Here is a 26,620-nt window from a genome sequence, read left to right on the forward strand (position 1 = left end):
GGTATAGTGTCTGTGTGGCATATGTCAAAATACTTATGAATGGTTTCAAGTTATCTATAAAGTAGGCCTGCTGAGGTTTTTATCAAACCTTGAGGTTAGCAGATACGGGCTTTAACTGTGGATCGTTTTACCCTCCCTGTTGCAGCATTTCAATTCAACCCCTTTTCTTTACTTTTTTTTCATAAAACTTCACTTCTACCGTTAGCAAGACGTTGCTGTTGTGGGTAAAAGTCGAGCAGTTGTAGCACAAGCGCTGTTAGTGATGTTAGCTGTCAGTCCTGAACTTTCTTTCCGGCAGCTTTCCGTTTGCTTGCCGTCTGAAATCTTAAAGCTCCCGAATATGACAGCCTTTGAGCTTCCTCAAACTTAGAGCCTAAACGGACGAGAAGCAACTGTTTCCGAGTTCCCCCTTTAGGGGCTGCCGGGGGTGCGGGCACGCCCGCCGCTGCCCCATACCCAGGTGCCGCCTACCCGGGGTGCCCGGCGGCGAGCGCGGCGGCCCGGCCCGCAGGTGAGCCACTGCCTCCCGCCGGGCCCGGGGCCGCGGCCAAGCGGGCTGCGTGCCCGGGGCGGCGGGGATCGCACCTTGCTCCCGGCACAGGGGGCGCCCGGCGGCGGCTCGCACGGGGCTGGGGCGCCCAGCCCGCCCTGGCCCGCCCCGGCCCGCCGGCCCCGCCCCGAGCCGCCCGGCGCCGTGCCGTGCCGAGCCGAGCCGAGCGGCGGGCAGCATGCGGAGTGCCGCCAGTGCCGGTAGGTCCACGGGGCGGGGGGCGCGCTGCTGCTGGCGGAGCAGGTGCGGTGGGACCGGGGCTCCCCGCGGGTGGCGGTACCCGGGGCCGGTCTCGGCTTCCGCGGGCGGTGGCGCTCGGGGCCGCGCTGTCCCTTGGCAGGGCGCGGGCGGCCGGTGCCCGTGGCGGAGCGGCGGGGCCGGTGCTCTTGGCGGGACCGGTGCCCGCGCCCGGCAGGCTGGGCTCGACCCGGCGGGTTGGGGTCTGGGGCGGCCGTGGCCGTTGCGCAGCTGCGGGCAGTCACAGCCCCCTGCGCGTCTGTAGTAACGCGGGGTGACGGCGGGTCGCCTCGGGCTGTGGCGGAGGGCGACGCGGGAAAAGTGGGAATAATCTTCGGCTCTGTGAGTACCCTGCGATTAAGGCAGCAAAATGCTTTCTGAATGTGTTACAACACTGAAGTGGGCTATTAGTTCGGACGCGTCTTAATGAGTGTGTTAATCAGCGTAACATCCTCCTCTGCTCACCTTTTGAGCTGATTGAATGTGGCATCTGTTGGGTTTTTCTTTGTGCTTTGAAGTATGCGTTAGCCTGTGACAGTAATTGTCTTGCCATTTTCACTGCATTTTCAGTGTGTAAATCCAGCATGTGACTCGAATTCAGATCAGCTGGCCATGGGCTGGCTGGAAGACCCGGGGTTGGAGATTTATTTGCACCTAGGTTTATACGGTTGAACCAGTATCAAAAAGTTGTAAGCTCTCTCTCAAGCTTATCGGAAAAGATCTGGAGGTCTCTGTCGACTTTAAAAATCGTTTACAATTGGCAACCTTGCCGGTACTTTAAGCCAAAATGCGATCTGACTGTGGAAACCAAACTGCATTCTTGTATCGCCCTGCAGGTCAAAACTAAGGCATGTTGGTATGGCCAGGAACCTTCATATGAGTGTGGATTTCTTTTCTTTTCTTTTTTTTCCCTTCTTTTCTTTTTTCATCTCCTTAGAGACTCTAAGTCCTGCAATAAGGTGGAGCAGTGCAGTTTGTTGCCAGGCCCAGCTGGGGTGCAGCTGCCCATTCTCTGACTCTGCTGTTGGTTTTGAGGAAGTTCTTAATCTCTCTGTGACTCAGTGTCCTAATCTTTAAAATGGTTTAATAAGACTTGTCACGCTTGCCTCCCAGGGATATTAACATCTAATTGATGTTCACCAAGTGCCTTGATCTGGGAGAAAAGAGGGCATCTTGCTTCCTTCTTTTGCCACTCTGTATTGATTGCTAATTATACTACAAGGGTGGAAAACACATTTCCATCAGCCAAACTGGAATTCATGTCTGTTATCATTTGCACAAGCCCTCTAAAGAAGTGTATGTCCATATGCTTAGTTTGAAGTATCTGGGTCTTCCTCTAAATACAGTGGGTTTTATCCCTTCTGGAGGATGCATCTGAAAAATGTGCTTCTAAAATACTGTACTGAAGCATCAGCAAACTTTTGCTTCTAACTCTGGAGATATTATACAGTTTTTCTCTGTGCATTATGAGGTCATAATACATTTTAAGACTTAGAATTAAGTTGACTCAACACATCCTTGATGTTAGTCTTACTCAGACTGAATCTTGTGTTCAGCCTGGGTTTTTGACATGTTTCGCTTCTTTAGAAACTGAGAAAGTCTGCAACAATTTTACAGTTCTCTGCCTGAAAACAGAAGTTGTCTTTAAAATACAAGTGCTGTATTTGTCTTTGTAACCATTTCACTTGCTGCCCAAAGCAGTAATTAGCCACTTTACTCCCCTGACTTGAATCTGGCCCCACCTCACTGCCTCCCCCCCTCGGGCAGATAGCAGAGCCTGCAGTGGCAATAGTACAGGGCTGGGGTGATGGGGTCACCAGTGACATATGTTAGAAGACATCAGTATTCCATAAATCAGCTGGTGTAAGTGGACACACCTACTTACTGCACGGGCAGAATGGTCTTTTTCAGCTAAAGCCTTGAGCTGAGAAATTCTCCGTCCTCTTCCTGCGTCTTGGGTTCTCCATGCTGGGAGGCTGCTTTCTGATGGGGCCGGCTAGCCAGGTACCAGCGCGTTCACTCATGCGTTTTATTCAGTTCTTTTCAAGACTGTTGCTGCAAAAAATGCTAAACAGAGCTGTCAAGTTGATATCTGGCAAACGAAGGTTTTAAAATGCTGCTTGACTTTGGTGACTGCTGTTCTCTTCATAGTGCTAGAAAAAGGTATTGGAGATGCAGCTTATTCTCTGTGGTGGAGAAATGAAGTTCTGATGGAAAACTGAAGGTTGCTGCATTCAAATTCTTCTTGCCATGTGGTCTGTAGCAAGTGATGTGACTTTTCCTGCCCTGTCTGTGAAACTAGGTGAATTGTTAGCAAACCAGTATACAGAAATTTACAGAAAATTATACAGAAATGAGAAGCCATCTCTGTTTGAAACTCTGAGCTTCTTGTTTGTTTGTTTGTTCGTTCTTAGTTGCCTTAATGTTGTTCTAAAGATGTGTGGCAGTGCAGTATCCCTGATGGTGGTGTTGTGCTGCTGTTTGTGGGGGGGTTGAGATTTCCTTCTGTTTTGTCTAGAATCTAGAAGTAAATATGATCTTGAAAGATTTTGGTTTTTCTAAGATATTCTGAAGCAGAGTTTTCTTGCCTCGTGTCCATGTCCTGTTGCTTGCGGAGATGAGAGAGCCTGGTTTTTGTCTGGAGATGTTCTTTAAGTGTAAGAAACCATAAAACAAGAGAGGTGATCACTATCCGGCTTCTCCATGAGTATACTTTAAGTCTTTCACCTCTCTTAGCACGTACCTTGTATCTGCTCCAGCTGTGTCACTGCTCTGGTATTTTATAATTAGTATCTTGAAAACTCAAGGGAAAACTTTCAAATGCTAGATACTTCCCATTGGGGCTCTTCCACGTGGCTGTAACATTTGTTGTGAGTCCTTGGTAACGTGTATCTGTTCCTCAGGAGTCCCTCGTCTCTGATTCCCCTGGCATCAGCAGAAACACTCTGTTTTCTAGTGGAAGAGGCTTTGCTTCTTAGGAGCACAGTGTGTTTTGCTTCCCTTAAAACGAAGACAATTTCAGATGACTGAAACTGAGGTCTGCCTCCCTGTATGGTCCTGCTGTTTTCTCAGTTTGCTTGCGTGGTGTATTGTGGAGCCAACAAACTACAGGAAGGCTGAGGAGTTGGTTTGTAGTCTATAGCGGCAGCCTGGCATGCATTATCTGTATAATATGTGTGTACCTGTTTAACGTGTGCACTTCGTGTATGAGCAAATTGTTTCTTCGATGCACCTCTTCTTTTCAAGCTCTTTCTGTGTGAGGAGTCCATTAATTTGAAAAATGCAGCTGCTACTCTGTGTCTGGCAGCCTGGCTGGTAAGGGGTGGCACACTGTTTGCTTTGCTCATTGCTAGGACCAGGTTTAGAGGTGTTTATACTGCAAATAGACTCCTTCAGAAGCGGTATTAGTAGTTCGAGGTATTCCAGCATGGTACATTAGACTGTTTCCAGAAAAGATATATATTCTAAATTAAGGCTATTAAGTGTCCCACTGATTCAGTGACCATGCAGATACATAGTTAATATTGTATTGTGACACATTCTGGAAATTGCTGGGTTTATTTTTGACATGGAGAAGATGACTAAGAATAACTCTTTCATCTAAGCATAGTTACATTTACAAGCAAGTCAAAACTTCCCCAAAATGATCTTTAGTCATATTTAGAGTCTCAGTTCCATGAAAGGAAAAAAATTCAGACTTGTGCTTAAATCTGAGCCGCGTGTGCTATCAAGCCCTCTTCCTGCTCTGAGCTCATAAACCCTTGTTCAGTGAGGGCTTATGTTTGGGGGGGGGAGGTTGTTTCGTTTTATAATCTCCCCCAGATTTTTGTCGCCAGTTTACTGTGTAGGGTGGGGGGCAAGAGAAGCCCCATTCTGTCTTGGGAAAGGTAGACTCTACCACAACACAATTTATAATAGACACTAATGCCCTAGCTTATATGTAGTTAGAGTTCTAATTATTTTCATTTCTCTGTCCAAGTCACACTGATATAACTAGAAGGAAACTTGCATTCATTTCTTCTTGCTTTTTCCTCCATCCTAGAGCTGTGATAGTAAGAGCTGGTGAGGAGGGAATAGTTATGAAGACAAACCATGGGTTCAGAGATCACCTGCCTGTCTGGTTTTGGACACTTTGCTACATTTTGTTAACTTGTCTCCAAAAACTTTCTGTCTGGGGCCTGACTCCTTCAGGCAGATAATTTATTGAATTGTGTGATGGGAATATGTGGATTAGATTTAAACTTTTGTTCTTGTCACTGGCATCTCATCTGCATTGGTCTAGACAAACAATGCCAGTGGCTTCTCCACTTGCTGCATTCAACCAAGTGGATGTTACCACTTTGGTTTTTAAAATGACTGTGCCTGGCACCGTAAGTGTGTGTTACGGAGTTTTGTCTTTGTAAAAAGCAGGTTCTTTGGGTCCATTAGTTCATGGTAAATCCTTCTCAGACCTTTTAAGCTTGCAGCTTCTTGCCTGTGTAGGCTGAGGCAGTGCCCAAGGGGGTGTTAGTGCTCATCCTTCCATGTAACTGCCATAGCCAAGCATCAAAATAGAATTTCCAAAGCCATGTGAAAATTTTGTTGGGACTATGTGGGGATGTTTTGTAATCAACTTTAAATAGTCTTATGGCAATTTGCTTATCTTAACTCTTCTGCATATTTCATGGTGTGGTGTTTTTGTTGGTTTGTTTTTTTGGTTTTTTTTTAATATAGTATCACTTTTGAAGGAGTACATTAAAAGGCTCAGTTCAGATAACATATTTTGCTATTTTCTTACATGAATAGGCAACTCCAATAGCCAATTGGAAGGCTTTTGAATGTTCCAAGATGTTTTTTCCTAGTCTATCATGTGTAAATTGTGTATGATGAAGGTCAGAAAAAAATCAACGGTTTTGAAAAAAGCAAAGCAGGAGGAACAAAAGACAAATTTCCCCCCCTCTTTGAGAAGGCTTAGGTTGGGCAGATAGTGGAATTGGGTTTTTTGTGTGTAATCAGATAAGAGTGTACTGTAGTGACTGTAATCTGTGTTATTGGCTGAGGTGAGTCCCATCTGTTAGTGGTGTTAGGGATCTCCAGTACCCTTGGCCTCTAAACTTGAGCTCACAGGGAGCTGCACAGAAGGATTTAGAGAAACAAATGCAGTCTCTGAAGGCAGTTGGTAAAAGCAAGGGAGAAATTCATAACGCAGCACAATGTTCTCTGCTGACACCCTTTCCAGCTGCAAACCCCCTCTGGTTAAACGTTAGCCTTAATGAACTTTGCAAGATCCTGGGTAGCTTTTGGTTTCTGCTTGCCCATGAGATCAGCTTTCTTTTGTACGGGATCATCTATTGTATATGCTTGTGATCAGGCTGTTTATTATGGATTTTCATTGTGCTGTGTCACCTTGTGTTGAGCTGGGGAATAATTTTAACTAGCAGTCTGAGCTGATTAGTAGAAAACTCAGGGCTTGTGCTGCAGGAAGTACTTGGGCTTGACTTCATGGTAGCGTGTAGTCAGTGGTGATTTCTATTTATTCATTAAAAATCTTGTCATCGCTGTTTTACCCCAGCTGTGGATCTGGCACGGTATGTACTTGTATGCTTGAATCACCATTGCTCTTCTCCTGTTGGAGGCTTTAAAGGAGTGAGCATCCTGAGAATAAAACTGACTTCTCCAGGTCTCACTTCCATCCTAGCTGGACTGAAGGAACAGCTGATGAAATGTGATATTTGGGTTTGGATAATTTATGTGAATGAGTTCTCTTTCAGATCCAGACTCCTAGCCTTCTGCTCAGTATTTGGTTTTCCCCTTTCACAGGGGTTCAAATTCAAGGTGCTACAAATTCCTATGGCTGCCACCTATGCAGCCAACTGTTTCTATCGGTTCAGAAAATTAAGTAATTTCACAGCTGTAGGAACAGAAGAATATTGAAGCCTGGAGCGATTTTTCTGATTTCAGTTTTGCTTCATAGGATAAATGTAGATTGTAGGTTCCTCCCATTTCTATCTATAGATTTTTTAAAAGTAACAGCTGACACTCCTCTGTATTTGTGTTCAGAACATTAATGTGGTTGTATGAATATCAGAAATGTCCATGTTTAAGGCTTGGAAACAAGCTCCATAAATATGAGCTACTGGTGCATATTCAAAGTGGGGTTCAGTGGATACTGAATAATATACCCTTTGCTGTAATTACTCTCTGAAACTCTGCCCTTGCACCAAGTCAATATTTGGTGTCCTAACAAATGCATTATGGAGAGTAAGACTTATATAAAAAACGAAATACATCCCAACAGCAAACCTGTTAAGACACTGTCTTTCAGTTGTTCTGATGGAGGCTGTATGTGAGAAGGAAGTAGGATTAGGGTGGTTGACTTTATTTCCTGGAAATGAATAGCATATATTTTTCAGTGCATAAAACGGATATTACTCAGTTTGTGACCTGCTTCCTAGTAAAAGGGTCTTGAAGTGGGGATTGGTTTAAATCTGTTGCCTGCATTCCTGACATATGGTATTGTGTGATGCTATCTTGTCGCAGAGGCATGCAATGTGCTGTGATGTATAAATAACCCTGTGTGTCAAAGGTAATTTGAGACAATGTGCCAAATATTTAATGAAGCACTGGGTCTTGTCCTGGTACCTGGTATATATTTGGGAATAGGTATCTGAGCTGAAAGTGCAGCAGAGGGGTGATGAGTAATGTAATACTCCCCAGCACATACTGCAGAGCTACTCTGTACGGTGCAGTAAGACACAACCAGTGCTACAGGTCAGCTGCATCTTATTTGTAACTTTGATGCTTAGATAAGTGGACAGGAAAATAGGTTAATATATGCTAGGCCAACCTGCTTTGTGCATGTTGAGGGGGAAAACATTGCCTTTAATATCCTCTGTGGGGTAATTTTAGTGAATACTTCACATACCAATTTTCAAGATAAACGTAGAATAGCGTACAGAGGGGAATGGCTTTATTCCTGTGGAAGCATCACTTCTCCCTTGGAGGTGGACTTGGGGGAATGCTGACCTCGGGCAGTTTTGTGCCTCAGTACTTTTGCTTTTGTGCTTAAGGTATCCTGGGGCTGTGAGGGAGATGGCTTTGGGAGGTGCAAAGCAGCAGGTGCTGGCATGGGAAGGAGGATCTGTGCTGTGCACCAGGAGCTTGGCAGAGGCTGGGTGTAGGTGGCAGAGGTAGATGCTGGCCCCTTGCTCAGAGAAGATGGTTTCTGTCTGGCTTGCCTTGTCATCTGGGAATGAAACTCCACAATGGGGAGTTTTCCTCTGTGTATTTATGTGGGAAAGGAGATACACAAGGTCTTTATCTTACACTTGCCTATGCAAAAATGCTGAGGGGGGGGGTTATATTCTTTCTCTCCATTTTCTTTTTTACTGAGGAAGAAGCTGTGATTGTTTCCTGAATGCATGCATGTAGAGGGCTCCAGCAATATTTCTACTGCTATTTCATGACAAATTCAGAAGCTTGATAACGTCTTAAGGCCTTCTTTATGCATGCATTTAAATATATACCACTGAGCCTGTATATAGGTATTTCTTTAGCTGCTGACAACGAATGGATCGGTGTTATTAGTAACTTGTGCATAGAAGCATCTTCAAGCTCAGTTACAGAGTCAAAATGTTTGTCCCCCATTTATTGTATGTTCATCATGCATTAATAGAGAACAAAAGGAATTACATGGCTATTTCAGAACAAGGTGAGGCATTCTTGCACGTTGTTCACAATACTTTACTCTTACAAAGTCCAAGGTTCAGCCTGACATTCAATAAAATGACTCAAATGACTAAACACTGACAGAGTTTCTTGACTCAGCTTTTTCTAACGGAGCATTTATATGCATCCTTCTGATGGTCAAGTAAAGCAGGTAGCTCTACAAAGCAATGTCAATATGAAACTCTGCTCTTTGAGGTAAAGCTTTGTGAGTTCTTTGAGAAGTAAAACATTCAACAAGACATAACTGACCCAGAACTTAATAGGATACAAGTTTGTAAGGCAATCTGGCTCATTTGAAATCTCAAGCCATTAGAACTGTAAACACTGGCTTCTGGAAAACAGCTGTATAATTATTTGTCTCTTAGTTCACTGATTTCTGAGATAACTAAAGGAATGGCATATATAGTATAGCAAGTCTGCATTTGCATACAAGATCTAATTTAGAAGTAAATAATGATGTAGATACATCACAGGTGTTTTACTCTAATAGTTCTAGAGCACAAAGAGACTGTGAACCACTACTTTTCAGTTTTATTTGCTCTACTGACGTAACATACAGAGAAGCAAAGAATGGCAAGGTTTTCCTTGTCTATCTGCCTAACTGGCTGTTGTGCAGCCAGTATGCCAACACATGTGCAAAATTTATTGAAAATGTGTGAGAGAGAATTACTGGTACTTCTAAAAAGTAAAATGCAAGCGTACTTCATTACTTTGACTTCCCCGCTAGGTATCAACAGACTTTGTAGGGTTGTGATCAGCACTTCTGATGAATTCATGGAAGCCTTCATTACATTTAATTTTAATGACTGTTTCTTTAATAAGAAAAATACACCTTTGTCATGCTGAGAAGCAGCTTATGTCTTGAATCCAAGTTTTTTACTTTCCCTATGAGTTTTGTCTGTTGTCTAATATTTTGCTGGGATATTATGCCAGATACAGGGCTGAAATTAATATGTTTTTTAATTTTGGAGGAGGAGGTGAAGCCAAACAGTGTTTTCTTCCTTTGACTTATGATTTCATTAGGATTTTAAGGATTATTCTGCTTTCTTGGGTGAAGATAACCAGAAGAGAGAGCTTTTCTCTTTTCTGCCAGGTCTGGGGAATTTGAAATTAAAATTAATTGGTTGTTCTGAACCTAGTCATTAGAAACTAATATAGACAACATAAGTATTACCTCCACAATTAAATTAAGCAAAAAAGGCAACATTTACATTAATTATTTATTTACCTTGCAGTCCTGTATTCACATGAATAGTCTCTGTCAAGTGTATCTGCAGTCACCTTTTTATTTTTTGAAAAAGGATCCACATTTCTAGTATTCCTTATCCAATCCATTTAATCTTGAATAGAATATTAACAGTCATTGTCCTGTGTGAACACTTGTTTCATGTCTTGTGGTGTGTTGCTTTTTTCTTGTTAAGACTTCTTAAACTTTTTTTGCAATGTTCTGTCTTTTCCCGTATTTACAGATCAGTGTGTGGGGGGGGAGATAGAAGAAGTTACCTTTATTTTCAAATGGGTGGTTGAGTATTGACATACCCGAATACATGCTTAGTCATGTGCTGTGATGCTGATGAGTTTCGCTTGGCACACCCCAGCAGATGCAGTCCCTCCCCTGTTTTCAGCAGAGCCATCTTCTCAGTGGTGCAATTGTAGATGACTGGATTTGGTTTACAGCAGTGACACAGTGTAATGATAACCTTGCCAATGCTAAGGAGAGGTGGAAACAGCTGAACTTTTTGCTTGTATAGCACGTTCAAAAAATCTCACTCAAGGTACTGTGACCTGAATGTTTTGGTCAGTGTCACAAAACTGTTGTGAACTTCTGTAAGACAGTGTCAAGTGGCAGTGAGACTTGAGCCAAAGGTTCTTTCTTCTTTCTTCCACCAAAATTGTGTATTAGTTGCTCATTCAGGTTGTGTTTTTACTTTACTTTTTTTTCCCTCTCCTCTAAGCCTGTATTCTAGCTTATGTTTCTGTTGCTTTTGATTACAATTCTAGCAGTAAAATTTTCAACTTCAAGCTGTGAGATGCCCTGGTGTGCAGCCTCATAGGGATCAGAAAAATAGGATGTGGGCAGTAATGCAGAGAAATCCATTTGAGAACTTTGGTAATTGTGTTGGTAACTGTTGCTAATGATCTGGGTCTTCTGTCTTGGAAATATAAACATGTTGGATTTATTGTACTTCTTAACACGTGAAGTATCTGTGCCTGTAAGGTTACAGCAGGCTGTCAGAGCCTGGACAGACTGCTCAGGGAAGGTAGTGCCTGCAAGTGCAGTGCACTTCGGCTTGCTTGGGCATTTTGTAGATCCAGGGAAGAGGAGTCACGTTAGCAGTGGCTGCGCTGAATGTCCTTGGTTGAAATCCTTGCCCCTGCCTGTCAGGCATACGCCTTAAGCAGATTTACTAATCTGACCTTTTGACCTGCTGATGATTAATAGACCTCTGCTGGAGTGCTATGAGACCTGGTTACTCTGGAGTGGCCCTGCCAGTAAAGGTCTGCCACGAGGTAAAAGGAGTAATAACATAAGTGCAGCTGCCCCAGATGCAAGAAGATGGGCTGTAAGAGGCCTGTGCAAAGCTGTCAGCTTCTGTTTTTAGAAAGGAAGGGTGCTTTCTGCCTGATGTTGCACTGAGTCAGTTAGGATATAGTCTGACCTGAAAATACCAAGGTGAACTGTTCATGCATTACCATACACTGCTTGCCAAGATGCCTTGGGGAAATATGCTCTGCAAAAAGTTGATTCATAATTAGTTGATACGCTAGATATTAGGAATCCAGTGAAGTGCTGCCTTCTGCTCTTTTTTTCTGGTAATCTCCCTTATATCCAGTTTATATATTCAAAGCACCATTTCACGTGCACATCTTATGGGCAGCAACAGAAGAGACTGTAGTGGCCACTCATGTAACTCAGCATCTGTAACTTACACCTCTACACCTCTTACACCTCTTTTTAGTCTCCTTTTATGGCATCTTTTGTTGCAGTGAAAAAAATAAACTATTAATTGAAGAATCCTATCATGTCAATCATAGAAAGCTATGAATAAAATGTTCTGAATGTTGTTGACTTGCTGCACTAGGACATCTGGTAAGCAAACACTCTGCTAGTAAGGCTTCTGAATTTTTCTGTGTGCTGGTGTTGCTCCCCCAGAGGCAGCGTGCTGGTCATGTTCACTGGCAGGATGGGTGGTCAGCAATGGGTGGAGGTGGAAGAATCCCAGCTATATGTTGTGGGGTGAGGAAGGCTTTGGATCATGGAGCACAAATAAGCTGTCATATGAAATACAACAAAAGAGTTTTTCGTGAAGGGCTCCACATCGTTAGTGGTGGCAGGAGCCCTGAGGTATGTGCTCACAAGCCAAATGAGTGTAATATATCCTTGGAGATTGTGTGTGGTTTTAAATGTGGCATTTTAAGGTAGCAGGTTAATCTGGCTGGATAGAAGCCCATTTTCCCTAGATGCAGACAGTGGTATGTCTGATGGACCTCCTTTGAAAGGAATTCCCCCAAGTTGATAGCATCAGTGAAAAAGTCATGCTCAGTCTGGTTTTGAGAGAAACACAAGATCTGACAGCCCTCACCCTGCCTAACTGCACCAGGCACCAAACAGACATTGATGTTCAAAGCCTTTGCTGTGATAATCTGTGCTACACACAGGGGAGATTCTGGAGTATTTGAACTTAATCTATTTCATGGTGATCTGTGCTTGGCAGGAATGAGGGTGGGGGTAAAAACTCTCGTGTTGTACCTTGAAGAACTGGGCTGATTCTGTGACTGTTGCAGTCACCCCCTGGCTCCCTTTCTGATTTCTAAATCAGGATTTCTGATTTAGAAATGCATTATGGAAATGTTTTGACTCACATATGAATTTTTTTTTATGGTACTGTGCCTTTTCTGTCATTTTTTTTTCTTTGGCTGCTGGTTTGAGTTTGTTTTAGGTATTATCTGGCTGTCCTGTGACTTGCATGAAAAAGGAAGCGCTGCTGCTTGAAAATTTTGCTTCCAGAGCTGATATAAATATGCTATAAACTTGTGCCATACTTCTTCCTCACCAGATTATTTCATCTGAGGTTTAGTTTGTATGTTGACTCGCCTTTTAATTTTTTTTTTCTTCCCATGGGGTTGAGCTCATACTACACAAATTTTATCTGTTTGGACCTGGTGTGCTAACTGTCCAAAATTTCTGGTGTAAGCCTTTTTCTCCTTCATTTTTTTTCTTCTCTCCATACAATAACTGCACAATACCTGAAACTCAATTGTGATCACATGCCTGTGGGTGCAGCGTGTACTGAAGAACCTGTTTTTAACTTCAGTTCAAAATTGAAAGGGGAAATACTGCGATTTAAATGCATCGTAATTCAGCTTTTACTTCAGAAAATATCACTGGTTTTCTTTGCTTTGTGTAGTGTATCACTTGTTTATTTGCTTTGGTAATTGGAGTAGCAGTTCCAAGCAACTGTTTGGGTGGAGAAAAAAAAAATCATGTGTCTTTAAGAAAAAAGAAGTCTGAGCTGGAAATAAAAGCTGAGGAGGAAAAACTGTACAACAGTACCTTTGAAATACTTTTTTTTTTTTTTTTTTTTTCTTTTCTCTGCCCCCACCCCAGTGCTTTACAAGGCTGAGAAGTACTACATGATCTTTAGTGGTGTTCTGCCACTTTGGTTTTCTTTGCAGCAGAGGAGTGAATGGAGCATGAGGGTCCTTCAGCTGCTCATCCTGAACCAGCATCTGTCATTGTGCTGTGATGGAGGCAATGACAGGATGCAGTTTGGTCCAAACACAGATGTCCAGGTCCAAACACAGATCCTTCCGTCTCTGTCTGTTTGTCCATCACCAGCCACCACGGTGCTGACACCTAGGCCAAAAGTCAGGCTCAGCTTGGCAATGGCAGAGCGAAGTGCCACATGCAGATTGCTAAGGTCTGTAATGAAATAGCTGAGAAAGCACAGAACCAGCCTTTACTTGAGTTGCACTGTTATCATGGGTTTATGACCACTCAGGGCCCCATGTCGTGAGCTCCAAGGACATCCCGCTTTTGAGAGATGCTGCAACAAAGCCTATGCTGTTTTGTGCATATAGCTTTTGGGGCACTGGCTGCATTGATATTTAGTCACAGTGGTAATACAGCCACTGTATTAGGGCATTAGCTAACTCTCTATTCCAAGTAAACTAAAGCTTGATAACTGAGGTGTAGATAAAGATCTGGTTGCACGTTTCAGTGAAATAAAATCAATACTGTTTAGCTGTATGCAAAACAGAGGGAGAAACTTGTGCTGATATAGAACTGGGAGAAGTCCAAGATGATACAAGGTCTCGGGCACAGTAAAGCAGCTTTTTGTTTTTTTTTTAAATCATATTTGTAAAGTGGAAAACTTTACAATATTTCCTTTGTGAATAGCTTGCATCCACAAATCTTTCTCTTCATCCTTTTTCTGATAGTCAATTCTCTGTTTTCCTTCTTCATCTCTGTAAGCTGTGGATATTAAAATTGTTCGAACTACATATGAAGGAACTGTAATAAAGAAATACATCTTCATGTTTTCACTTAGTTTGCTTTATGTAAGTACATTGGATGAATGGAATTTGAGTTTTCTTCTGATCAGAAGTTGAGTAAAAACTTTCAGTATCCTGACAGTTCCCTTCCACCAGTTCCTGCTCTTCGCAGTGCTGGCACGGTGAGGGATGAGCACAGTGCTGGGGTGTTGGGCTGTGTGAGCTCAGCCTCAGGGACCACGCAGGGGCCATGGGCAGCATGTGGCAGCTGGGGTGAGGGCACAGCCAACCCACGGCTTCCCTAGCGTGGCCCTGGGGGTCTGGCAGCACTGAGGCACTGGCCGGCGGGCATCCAAATGAGTGGTGGAGGCTGGGCTATGCTAAAGCAAAACCAAATTGACCCAAGATGTTTCTGTAAACCACTTGCTTTCCTAAATTGTTGTTTTCTTTAACAAAGCCAGCTCTAAACAGGACTTCGTGTACCAGCCGCTCTAAAACCCAGAACTAGTTCATCCTTTCTCTATCTGAAAATTACAGACTGTTTGAGAGTTGAGGCGCTGAAGCAGCTTCCCTTCCTGCAGTTGCAGAAAGACAGAGCTGAAAGAAATGTGGTGCCTTTAATCTATTCTGGTACTGCAAACTTTATGTTCAAGTAAGCAACATGTAGTCACCACATGGCATCATTTCAGGATTCCCAAACAGCCGTAGCTGTTACATGTAAACTCATGTTAATATATGGGAATGAAATGGTAGCAGTGTCTTAAAATGTTCTTGGTATGTCTAACGTAGCAGTGATGTTTTTGCACTAACACATGCTCAACTCCCTAAAAGCACTGTTATCGTGGACTTTCAGATATGTATGTGTTAATGTTGGCCATGGCCATAGCATTTTTCGTTAAGAAATTTTTAATCTTCTATGTAGTAAAGCAAATATTAGGACTAGATGACAGTGAGAAAAGTAAGTTCTTAGAAAAATGCACATGGTTCTTTGCCTTGGCACTTTAGAATTGCCTGCATTCCTACAGTGTCTGCTGCTTACAGTGAAATACAGGTATGTGGAAAAATAAATTTTCCAGATGAAAGAATGACTAATGAAAAGCCTGTTGTAACATCTTCTACATATTTAAGCATAGGTCATTTTGCCTCATGGAAGCAAATGGCCAGTGTTGCATAAAGACTTCAATGTGAGAAGGTGCATCCACCTCTGAACTTCAATGTTGTTGACAAGTCTGACGTAGAGGGTTTAAACCTCAGGCTTTTGGAACCAGCCTGTGTGATGAGCAATTACTATTAAGAAGTGCTTTTTTTGGTGTTTCACATTTTCTAGTAAACTTTTCTGTGCTGGAAAAGATGAATCACAATTGAATTTTGACTATACCTCAGCTTGCCTTGTGAAAACAGTGATGTGTTTGTCATCTCTCCTGTTATTGGTTAATGGTGTTCCAGCTGTTGGTTTGTTTGTTTTGGGTTTTTTTTAAATGGATTTCCCAAAACTAATGTTTCAAGATTTATTTTGTTGTTTGAGAGGATTTTTCTGCAGCAGAAATGGATGATGTTTTTGTAACTCTCCGGGAATCTTTTTTGGGGTTGTTTTTCTTCATTTTTTGGGAAGTCAAGGCTGAGAGAGGGTAGAAATTGTGCTGCACGTTTTCTTCCAAAAATACTGTCAGAAGCAATTTTTTCTAGTTTCTTCTGGTAACTATGGGTCCAGTTTACAAGGACAAAAAAAAAAAAAAACAAAAAAAACCCAGATATAAAGCAATCCCAGTAGCTTTATTTTTGTCTTCCCATGTAAATGTTCCCTGGAGCAGAGTTAGTTGTTTAACCTAAATTTTCTGGTTTTCCACCACCCTCTGGCTGACTTGTCTGGTTGCGGCTTCACAGTTCTCCACTGTCACTTAATGGCTGGTTTTCGACGGTGAGTTGACATTACTCTGACAAAGGAGCCCATCATTCATGACTCAAAACTGTTGGTTTGTTTTTTGTTTTTTTTTTTAATATTCCTTTTCTCTTCCTTTAACTTATTTGTGGTTCCCATGGATTTCAGTGTGACTGATAACATTAATACCCCAGTAAGCCTCAGGAAGTATCATGTGCTAGCTTGCATTAAAAAAATCATAACAGTGGAATGTGTTGATTCCTAAAAGCATGTGTATATGCGTATGAAATATTGCCCAGAATGTTTTATTTCTTTGATACTGGCAACGCGGTACCGTCTGTGTTTTCAGTGGATTAATCCTGGTTACTGATCTGGAAGTCTGATGTCTACAGATGAGGGCCATCATGAGCTCTGCCAAGTGAATTACTGTGACCTGAAGCCCTTGGGGTCTTGCAGCCCTCGTGCTGGCTGTTTATTCCACCCGTTCAGTTCTTGGGTAATTGCCACAGCCCAAATAATGAGAGGGAAACATACTGGAGAGAAGACATGTAACCAGAAATCCACTCTTGGAAAGATAATCTGAAACCTACATGCCAAAAGTTCTACAGAGTATTCTGTGAAAGCTAGCACTGGTGCTGTTCTTTTTCTTCCCCCAAGACACATCCTGGGCAGTTTACTTCAGTACAGCCGTAATTTCATATTTTTGCTTAAAAAATTTCAAACAAATATTAATTTCCTTTCTCACACAAATCCTGACGGGAAAAAGACGGTCTATTTTGGTATTCTCTGTTCTCTGGTCCCTCACTGCAAGGCACTTTCTGGTGTCTCCAGCTGATGTCTTTGGGTAGTTTTCAGTTTGAGTAGCAGCAGTGTTGGCCACGGTTTTCTGCTCCACAGCCCCTCTGGGTCAAGAGTGGCTGCAGCAGGGGAACAGGCTCTATCTGGGCATAGGGTGGCTCCCAGCTGGAAAGAGTAGAAGGCACCGGTACCGGTGGCCCTGGTTACCCCGTGGTCCCTGCGGGGGCCCTCCAGCTGCCTGGAAATGTGGTGGCACTGCCAGAGGCCTTGGCAGGCTCACGTTGCTGTGTCAGTTCACAGCCTGTCTTGCAGCTCCATCCTTCTGGATTATCCCTATTCGCAAAGTGTCATGAATCAACATTATTCCTATGATTGCTGACTAGGAGAGTCTGCTTTTTCCTGGTTCATGCATTTGTTCTTTTTTCATGGTGTATTTACCTCCATAATTATGTCCCCATGCGTACAAAGGGAAAGCTGTACTAGAGGAACTGCTGCTGCCAAATGTGGCTCAATTTTGTTGGTATAGCTGTATCTATACCAGGGATTTTGCTGACATGGCTCTGTCAGCTAGTGGGTATGCATTTTTTTTCATGTTCCTCACAGCCACAGTTATGCCAGCTAAGTTTTCCCTGTGACCTGGGGTGAGGAGCAGAGAGGAGGATGCAGGACAGTGAGAGGGAGTGGGATGTCAAAGCTCCTGCTGGCAGCCAGGCAGGAGTAGTGCTGGAGCTTCCTCTCCATCATCTTCTCATGTCGTCCACCCCTGCTTGATGCACCCTCCCTGCTGGATGTGATTTTGGTAATTGTAAATAGGATATTACTTGCTCTCTGAATTAGTCTGGCCCAATGTCCTAACATCCTATTAAAGCAGAAAATCTGATGCTGATCAAAAAACAACTAACTCGCTGCCTGTTCTGTGATTAACTTTTATATCTCTGCTGTTCCAGTTTGTGAGCTTGAAATTGCAAGTATCACTATAGGAAAAGCAAGGCAGGATTTTCAAAGAGCTTGAAGTTGGCCCTTTTGTTTTCACTGACAGTATTTTCATAACATCTTTCTAACTTAAATAACAGGTGCCTTTTCTTGAAAAGTACTTACTTGCTGGTTGATGTTATCATTATGGTATACTTTTTTTTCCTTTGCTCTTGTGATCTTAACCTAGGAAAACATCAGCATAAACTTTCTACTGTTGTTTATATTGTGTTTCTAATCTACTTTAACAGAGCTGAAAAATGTTCTTTCTTGTAACCAGTCTAAACAAGAGTCAGGTTTTAATATCTTGTTTATACGTAACATTAACCCCTAATGACTGTGGCCTACTCATCTACAGGTAGCTTTGAAGCTGTAGACTATAAGGAAACTTGGGACCTTCTAATATCTAATAGAGCTTTTAACACCCTTGTTAGAAATAATAAGTTTTAAATACCCACTGTAACCTGCACAGAATAATAATTGGGCTAGAGAGATTTTTCCTCAAAAACACTGGACTTAAAAGTTTAGAGTTACAATCTCCAGTGGTAAAGGTACAACACCATTACTTTAAAAAAGGAAAATGTCTTTATTTTACAACTGCTCAGAAATGAATCAGTATTGCTCTGATGGTAGTTTAAGTATATGCTGCATACAGATGCCTGGAAAACTATGTATTGTCATTCATTTGAAATACTTGTGCCTGTGCTTTGCAAAATGAGCATCCAGGGATGTCAGTGATGCTCACAGGGCAGGGCTTCCTGTGCAGGCGGCAGGATGGTGTGAACCCTGTCATTGCCAGTTTTCTGTTCTGTGTTATCTGAAATCTGGGTTGCAAGAGCAGCCATAAGGCAAAGCTAGCACAGCATGCCTTGGGCCTGCTGGCAGCTGTGGCAGGGGCAGATGTTTGAGCCCCCATCTCTGGGGTTTATGCATGTGGATCCTTGGGCAGCATCCCATCCCTGCTTTACCCACACCAGCGCTGTATGTGTGCGTGAATGGAGACATAGGCAAACTGCTGGCTTATGCGGTTGATCTCATTTTACTTGTCAGTGTCTTAGTGTATTTCCGCAGTAAAACTGGAAAGCACAGACCAATAACATCAAGAAACAAACTGGAATATTTTTAAAGCTTTTGACTTTAAAATGTGTGGAATGTGAAATAGTCTGTGTGGTAGATAAAATCCTACAGATAGCTCATTGTATTTTTTCCTTCCTGTGAATATATCTAAAATATTCACTGTAAACTGTTAGTGTACTCATGTACATGCTTCCAGCTATATTTTATTGTAGGGTGATTCCAGATGTAGCAGGTTAAATTGGCAGAACAGCACTTGTTGGAAGGCTTATGTTTGAAATGTCTCATATAACTTTGGCAAAACAAGCTGATAGCATGTACGGTAACCTTGTAAGTTCATAGGCACAGAGTGTCTCAGTAGGAACTGTTTTGAATTCCATACTTGGCCTGAAAAGTTATTTTGCAGGAGTTCTGTGGAAGTCAGCTTTTTATAAAAATACAGAAGAGTAATCTGGCTGTTTATAAAGAGACTGTTTGCAAGGCTTTGTTCAGAAGCGATTTCTGCTCATTGATGTTGCTGTTAGGATTGTGCATCTTAAGAAATATAGGTTTTATTCGTGACAAATAGAAAACAAGTATTTTAGGCAAATGTGCTCTTGTGTTTTTTAACTACTTTTAAAAGCAAAGGAAGGGAGAGCTTCAGTTGTTACCAGAATCACATTTAATTTTTTTTTTCTTTTCTTTTATGTCACTTCTAGGAAAACATGCAAAAAACCCAAACCACGAAACCCCTATGTTTCCTCCAGATAGAAATATTTATATTTACAATGGTCACCATGAAAACAGTGCCTAATGTGAGTAGAAACTAAGTTGAAAAACCTAGAAGGTCCTGTAACGCAGCCAATCTCACTTGCAAATTTCACTTATTTTAATGGTATTAAGATTTTAGACAGTTATGTCAGGGAAGAGACAGCAGAAATACTTTTACTACTGGTGAAGAGGAAGGGCCAAAGTAAATGATTATTACACATGCTGCAGAATCCAGTCTTTTATTTCTGTTGATATTTCTAACCTTAAGTAAACAATAGATGTATTGTATCCTGCGTGCCAGACTGAAGACTCAATAAAAGAATTTATTCTCTGTAAGCATGGCAGAATTAGAGCTGTACTGAAAATGGAATCAGGATTAGTAGTATTGAAATGCAAGGAATTTAATTCTTTTCCGATCTCCCTGAGGAGCATGTTCTCAAATATTAGAATTGAAGCATTACGAGGCTAAGGATGGGCTTAGGTCCTGCAAGTTTGAATTAAAATTAGGGTTGTTCTCTCTCCAGTGGGGCAACTAAACCAAAACACATCTTTAGCTTTTGAGTATACTACCTCAAAACACCACTGACAAGCAATTTACATGGTACTGCTGTCAAAAATTTAAGTTATTTTCATTTAATGACTCCTATATATCAACTTTATTGCTTGCTCTATTATGCTGAAAGACTTCATGTGCAAATGTGAACCAGCTCCATACATTCATTTAGCTAGAGATAATTAGCGGAATTACCCTGACAGTGGAGACATTTTTTTTCAGTATTCTCAAAATGGTCTGCAGTAACAGAGCTTGTTTCACGGACAGGAAATATCAGCTGAAACAGAAGACATTTGCATTCACATGTATACATCTGTACCTGCACCGCTGCTTTAATTTCTGCTTTCTCCCTGTCCCTTTTCCACTGCTTTCCTTTAAGTTGTAATAAGATTTTCACTTTCTCCTTGGGTAGCTACCAGGCACGAACACCACTTCTCAGATTTTCTTATTTGACATACTTATTTGCCCCTGACTGGAGGCAGAAAGGAGGCTGGGCTAACTTACTACAGCAGAAGAGATCATCCAAATGCAACCCTTCTTCTTCCCAGTCTCTGCACTTTGCGTCTGGGACCCCTCCAGAGACTCCTATAATACCATGGGAAGCTGTGTGGAAGGCCAAATTCTTGTAATACTTCGTGTGTGGGACCTAAAATGAGAGCTCTTGTGAGCTGTGAATCTAACCCATGGATGCTTCAGTTTTGACTTAAAAGAACTGTTTCTCCAGACTATTTCCTCCTCGCTAATTCTCTTCCTTTCTGTAGCCCAAAATTTTATTGGGCTCTGTGGCACTTCAGTAAAGTTTCAAATAAATTTCATTATATTTTTGGATTGTGCTTCCAGAGGAAGTTCAATGGTCACTTTGAAAAACATAGTTTGCAGTTTCAGCATCAATACTTGACTTGATGAGACTTTTGAATGTGTATTTCATCCCTAGAGTGTTCTAGATGGTGAAGGAAGAAAAAGGGTAAATGGTAACACTCTAAGAGCTCAAGTATTTCCCCAAACACCGGGGTTTTTTTGTTTGTGGGGTGTTTTTTTTCTGCTACAGGTAAGCAGTTTGTGTTGCCTCTTAAGTCTTTGACATAGTTACAGAACAGGAAACTTGGATTATAGTTAAGAATTACGCTATTCAACTTTTTGTCCGGTTTATTGCATTTTCTAGTGAGCTGTGTACAATAATGCAGTGAAATATTGGTGCCTCCTCAGAAAAAAACACATGCTTTTCCATGAGCCGCATATACTTAGAGCACCTCCTTCCTCTCTGTCGTCTGTCAACACAATGTTCATGCCAAAAAAAAGAGAAAAAAAAAAACCCTGGTGTTTCCAGCAAGCCAGAAACCCCAGTAACCAAAGTCTCCTGTCTCATCCTGCCTTTTTGACCACAAAATGTGGCTTTCTTGGAGAACATGACCTCTGGCACAGCAAGGAGAAATGCTTCATAAGTGAGCAAATGTCTCTTCTGAGATGCCATTCCACAGCTTTTTGGTGTGAACAAGGTAGCAGTGTTTTGGAAGTCCATGAGTAGATTTTGTGCCCGGAAAGAATAGTCTCAATCCTGGCTTTGTGGTGTTGGAGGAGGGAAGTTCTAAGGCTGGGGAAGTTGTCCTTACCAGCTGCTTTCTTCGCCAAAGAAGCAAGACAGGCAGAGGAAGCCTAGGCCTGCTGTGTGTGTGCACATGTGTGTGTAACACCTGCTTCCACTGGTTTAGCATCATGCTAAAAATGTTTTTCTGCCCTTCCCTTTGCCTGCAGTGGCTTCTGCTGACCATCTCTTCTGTATTCTCACCGTTATCAGCCCTGGCACGTGCTGCTATTCCTCTTTGGTTGGTTCAGATATGGCTCTACTCTTTCAGCTTTTCTCTTCCCACCCCTCCACCCTGCCTCCCTTCCTTCCTGGATGGAAACAGCTGAGGCTATAAAAATCTCCTATCTGTGAGCAGAAAAGATATTAAATTAAAGAGCTTGCAATTAGACTTAGTTATCAATTATGCTGGAGTTAACTTTTAAGGATATTTGTGTTACATGAACATGATAACAGTCTTGTGGTGAGCTAATGAAAACAATGGAGAGGAAGTTTTGGTTTATAGCTATTAAGTCGGTCAAAGTCTTTGGTAGCACTGAAGCAGTAGCAATCTGAGTTCATAGCGATTAAGAAAACCCGATTTGGCTGCCACTCCCTTAGCTGAAATGTCCAAAGTGCAACGTTTCACTGACACTTCCCCACTCCCTGAGCAGCTATTCATAATTATTTTGAGATAAAAGAAAAATACTTTGGGTTTTTTATTATAAAAAATAGCTCATGTGGGTATGGAAGTCAGGTAAAGTAAGTGTTTATCCTTGATTTTAATTTCTTTTTCCAATGGGTCTCAAATCCTGGGGTGCCTGTATCTCAAGCTGTTTAAGCCACATTATAGCATCTCACAGTGTGCTGGTGCTATCTTTGGTCGCCCTGTGTTGCCTTCCCCTTGCAATAGCACTCATATGTGAAGCTTAAGCCCAGACATACGTCAACCCCTCAGTGTGGCAGCCTCCTGCCTTTCCCCTTCCCCCAGGAACTTCTGGATCTATTGGCCAGTTTTAGACTGACCCAAAGCCTGCTGTGTGGTTCTGCGTTCCCAGAGCTGGGACTGGTGAGGGTAATGCTGGGCCCCCCTTGCACCCATACCAGGGTAACCAGAGGTGGCCAGGCTTCCTTCTCCTGGCATATAAGTGTTGGTTTGCTCATTAATCCCTGAGGACTTGAACCTGGAAATGTGCTGGATCTCCTGAACTCCTTTTGAGTCAATGGGAGTTCATGGCACTCAGTTTCTTGACAAATTAGACCTTCTGGAAGTTGGGGCATATAAAATGTTTGTGCTTTTACCTCACACAGCCACAAAGCTCTTCAGAAAAGGGCACAGAGCATACTATAAATGAAGTATTCAGAGGGGAAAACAAAAATTTCCTGACTTATTCTTGGCACCAAATATTTAATCATGACATTTGGTCTAAGAAAATGTACAAACTCTCAACATTGCCAATTTATTTTACCCACAAACCAACAACAGACTGATGATATGCACACAAAGGTTATTTATTTTGAGTGCAGCCAGGGAATGTAAGTATTCCAAATGCTTCCTTGTATCTCCCCATGGGATCTCTTTAATAAGTTGTGTAATATTTTTCTGTATTAGAGGATTGTAAGATAGACACGGTAGGTCTCTTCACTTAAATACACTGGATGTGTTTTCTCTTTTCTTCTTTGAAGGAAATGGAAGCAGAGAATGAATAGTTTGTGAACAGTTTTAAATTAAAAAGCCTAACTTCAAAGGCCTTTCTAACAATTTATTCTAAAACTATCAGCCAACAGATGATGTTCCAAGCAAAATAACTAATTATGTGGGAGGTTAGGCAAGCATTGATTTAGTTTTTGGTTTCTTGGACTGGTAGATAATTCTTTAATAACAAGAGAAAGAATACATGACTTAAATATCTGGACTTTTGTCCACATAGACCCTCTTCTGAGGACAAGTTCATACATAACCTGTTAGAATTTTCTTGGAAGATGTGAAAGCCACTTGGATCTTTTCTGTGGACCTTGGCTGACTCTGAGACACTCCCCATTAGAGATTGAGAGCAAGGTTAAGGAAGGATAAGGGAGTGCCGCAAGGAAAGTATTTTAGTTCTTTCAAACTTAAGTTAATGTAGAATAGCGTTGCTTTTACAGAATGTAAGGGTAGTTATCTGGAATATCAGGCACAGTTTGACAACGATCATGTTACTAGGAAAAGCCAATGGGGCTTAGTGGGCCAAACATAATTTCTTTATATCATTAGCACATGACAAGTAAGACTCCAAACACATAACTTTAGCGTTTAACATGTGGAGACATGGAGATAAGATTCCTTTCTATGCACTAAAGCACCAAACCCTTTCTCATTTTGGCAAGAGAGTTAGAAAAAGGGGAGCTCTGTGGTTACTTGTTTTCTGTTGGGTTTTTTTTTTTTCAGTTCTGGTGTAATGTGTGATAATGTTTCTGCTTAGCCTGTTTTGTGCATTTGCTTGTGGCAAGTGACTGTGCCAGTTCTAAATTGCTCTGGCTAAGCTGCACTCTTGGCCCTAGCTTGTGCAATGGGGGAAAATTCCCTCAAATAGTGTTGACTTTTGGCTGCAGGTTTCTAAGAATTCTTAAGACCAAAACGTTACCAGAGGTGTACTTGCTGTGACAATAAACTCTGCTTGTGAAGAGCATCTGGACATCTGGTTTTCCTTCATCTATTATTTCGTACTTACCGCTGAATAAAAATTAAAGAAATCCTCAGGCTGTCAGTGAAGATGGTTGTTTTAGAAGCAGTAGCTTTCAGTTTATAGGGGTTTTATAACAGTTTTTGTGAAGTACATATCATGACAGCACAAGTCTTGTTTGTTTGTAACACTTGGATGCCACTACGAAGTTTTTGTACCTGATTGTCCAGTTGCCATATGCTGTGTTTTTATATTCATATTGGATATGCAGTTTGTGGGTTTGATTTCATTAGGCAGAACCTGCTTTAACATGACCTGTCTTTGTCTTTTCTAGGAGTAACATGCTTGGAAGTACTTGGTAGGGTGGATCACCTGTACCCCAGCACAAGAGCTCCAGTTTAATACCTGTCAAACACTTCTGAGAACATGGGGGAAAACGATGATGAGAAATACAGTCAAGCTGGCCAGATATTTGAAAACTTTGTACAAGCGTCAACATGCAAAGGTACCATTCAGGCCTTTAATATTCTCACTCGCCAACTTGAATTAGATCCTTTGGACAATAGAAACTTCTACACCAAACTGAAGTCGAGAGTAACCACATGGAAGGCCAAAGCTTTGTGGAACAAGCTTGATAAAAGAGCAAGTCATAAAGAATATAAACGCGGAAAATCCTGTATGAACACTAAGGTAAGTGGAGTTCACTTTTGGATTTCATAGCTTAGAATCTTTTAAACTTGTTTTTCTACAGAAGCAAGGTTTCTACCATCATATGCAATATGTCCATTCATGTAACCTTCCCTTTAATATACATTTTGGAAACTATGGCTGATATCAACCGATTCTGACAAATTTTCAGGTATTTTTGTTCTGCAAGCTTTGTGGAAACACACAGCATGTAAGAGTGATCCTAAAAGCACCCTGCTTTACAATCTGCCTCCATCGTGGCAGAAACGTTTTTTGCCCTCTTTAGATGTCAGTGTCAATCACACATAAGATGTAAACTCATGAGGCACTAGGCTTCATTCATTCCAGGCTCACAATAACTACTTGCTTTATTAAACAGGTTTTTGCAAGGTGCAAATCGTAGCGTCTACAGCAGGCTCCTCAGTTTGCTGCTTGGTACATCCTGTAAGAGACCGGGGCTGGCCAAACGTGTTTCAACAGCAGTTCCTAAACTGTTCTGTGGGAAGTGCTGCTTGGGGAAGTCTGGAGATCTGTCTTTGTCACCTAGCATTGGCTCTAGTTGCTTAACAACAGCAAAAGAAAATCCTGCACTACTTATGGATTTAAATAGTTTCCTGTAACTGCTTTTCTGCAAGCAGAATGTGGGTAATTGCTATGTGGTAGTTACTGAAGGAGATGGTCTGCTTGATTGTGGAAAGGACAGGAAATTATCTTCTCTTCAGCAGAGCATGCAATACCATATTTTGGTACAGCAAACCACGGAACACTGATATAAATCTTGTTGACAACATTGTACAAAATATTCTACTTCATGCCACTTGTTTCATTTAGCTATCACAGAGTGTTTTTAATAGCTTTGTCTCAGAGCAATTCACTTATTTACTGCCAAGTGACAGTGAAAAGTTGCCCCAAGAAGGGTAAGTTTTAAGAAGATGCTTGACTGTTTAGAGGTAGAACAGAGCAGGGAGGGCACGCTGCAGGGTAACTAGACACCAAGCCGTGGAGGACATCTTAATCAAAAAACTGTCACTGAGGTGTTGTTTTGTGGACTCAGTAGACAGGCAGTGTTGAAAGTCTCTTCTTGTTTGCATCATTGCATTGAAACTTCTCAAAAGCATTAGGGAGAAGGACACCATGTTACCTTCGGTACATATAGAGGCCTCTAGTTTTATTTGCTCTTTTTTAATAAGCTCCCAATGATTATTAACATTTTCTAGGGTAATAAATGTCCTTACTGTACTACAGTTTTATTTAGAAAATGAAGAGTGCCATTACAGCTATTTACACTGTTTTCCTGACAGCCTGTTTTTCATTTTCCTTTTTTCCCTTTTGGACCTGTGCTTCCTTCCTCCCTTTTGTTCTTTTGAAAAGTCCTTGAATGTATGTCATTGAGTGTCTTTGTGATGAAAACAGACAGGAAAGGGAAGGAATGAGAAAGTGTCTGATGATTAACAAATTATAGGAGATACTCCACATGTATCTCACCTACATATACAGCCCCGGGTCTAAATGTCCATGGTTAGTTTGAGGAAGTATTCACAGCACTTTTTTAAGTGGTTTTAAGACCCATGTGAGATAGAAAAATGAAGTAGTCCTCTCTCAATTGTGACATTACAAAGCCAGGGTCTGGTTCTGCAAAGTTCTTAAGAAAAGTGATTAATTTTTATATATGGTGAGAAGACACATGGAAAGC

At 41.8% G+C, this 26,620-nt stretch overlaps 1 protein-coding gene across 3 annotated transcripts in view; it reads left to right on the forward strand.

Moving 5' to 3' along the window:
• Positions 1-647: 647 nt before the first annotated feature.
• The window catches only part of MICAL2 (microtubule associated monooxygenase, calponin and LIM domain containing 2), a 132,776-nt gene continuing 106,803 nt past the window's right edge, over positions 648-26,620 (forward strand). For all 3 annotated transcript variants that reach the window (XM_040608554.1, XM_040608552.1, XM_040608553.1), the window contains exons 1-2: positions 648-750; positions 24,575-24,930. In XM_040608554.1, the coding sequence (XP_040464488.1) occupies positions 24,667-24,930 (264 nt within the window). In that variant the 5' untranslated portion in view covers positions 648-750; positions 24,575-24,666. The remainder of the gene's footprint in view (positions 751-24,574; positions 24,931-26,620) is intronic.

Source organism: Falco naumanni, chromosome 10, assembly GCF_017639655.2.
Source record: "Falco naumanni isolate bFalNau1 chromosome 10, bFalNau1.pat, whole genome shotgun sequence".
NCBI classification, from domain to species: domain Eukaryota; kingdom Metazoa; phylum Chordata; class Aves; order Falconiformes; family Falconidae; genus Falco; species Falco naumanni.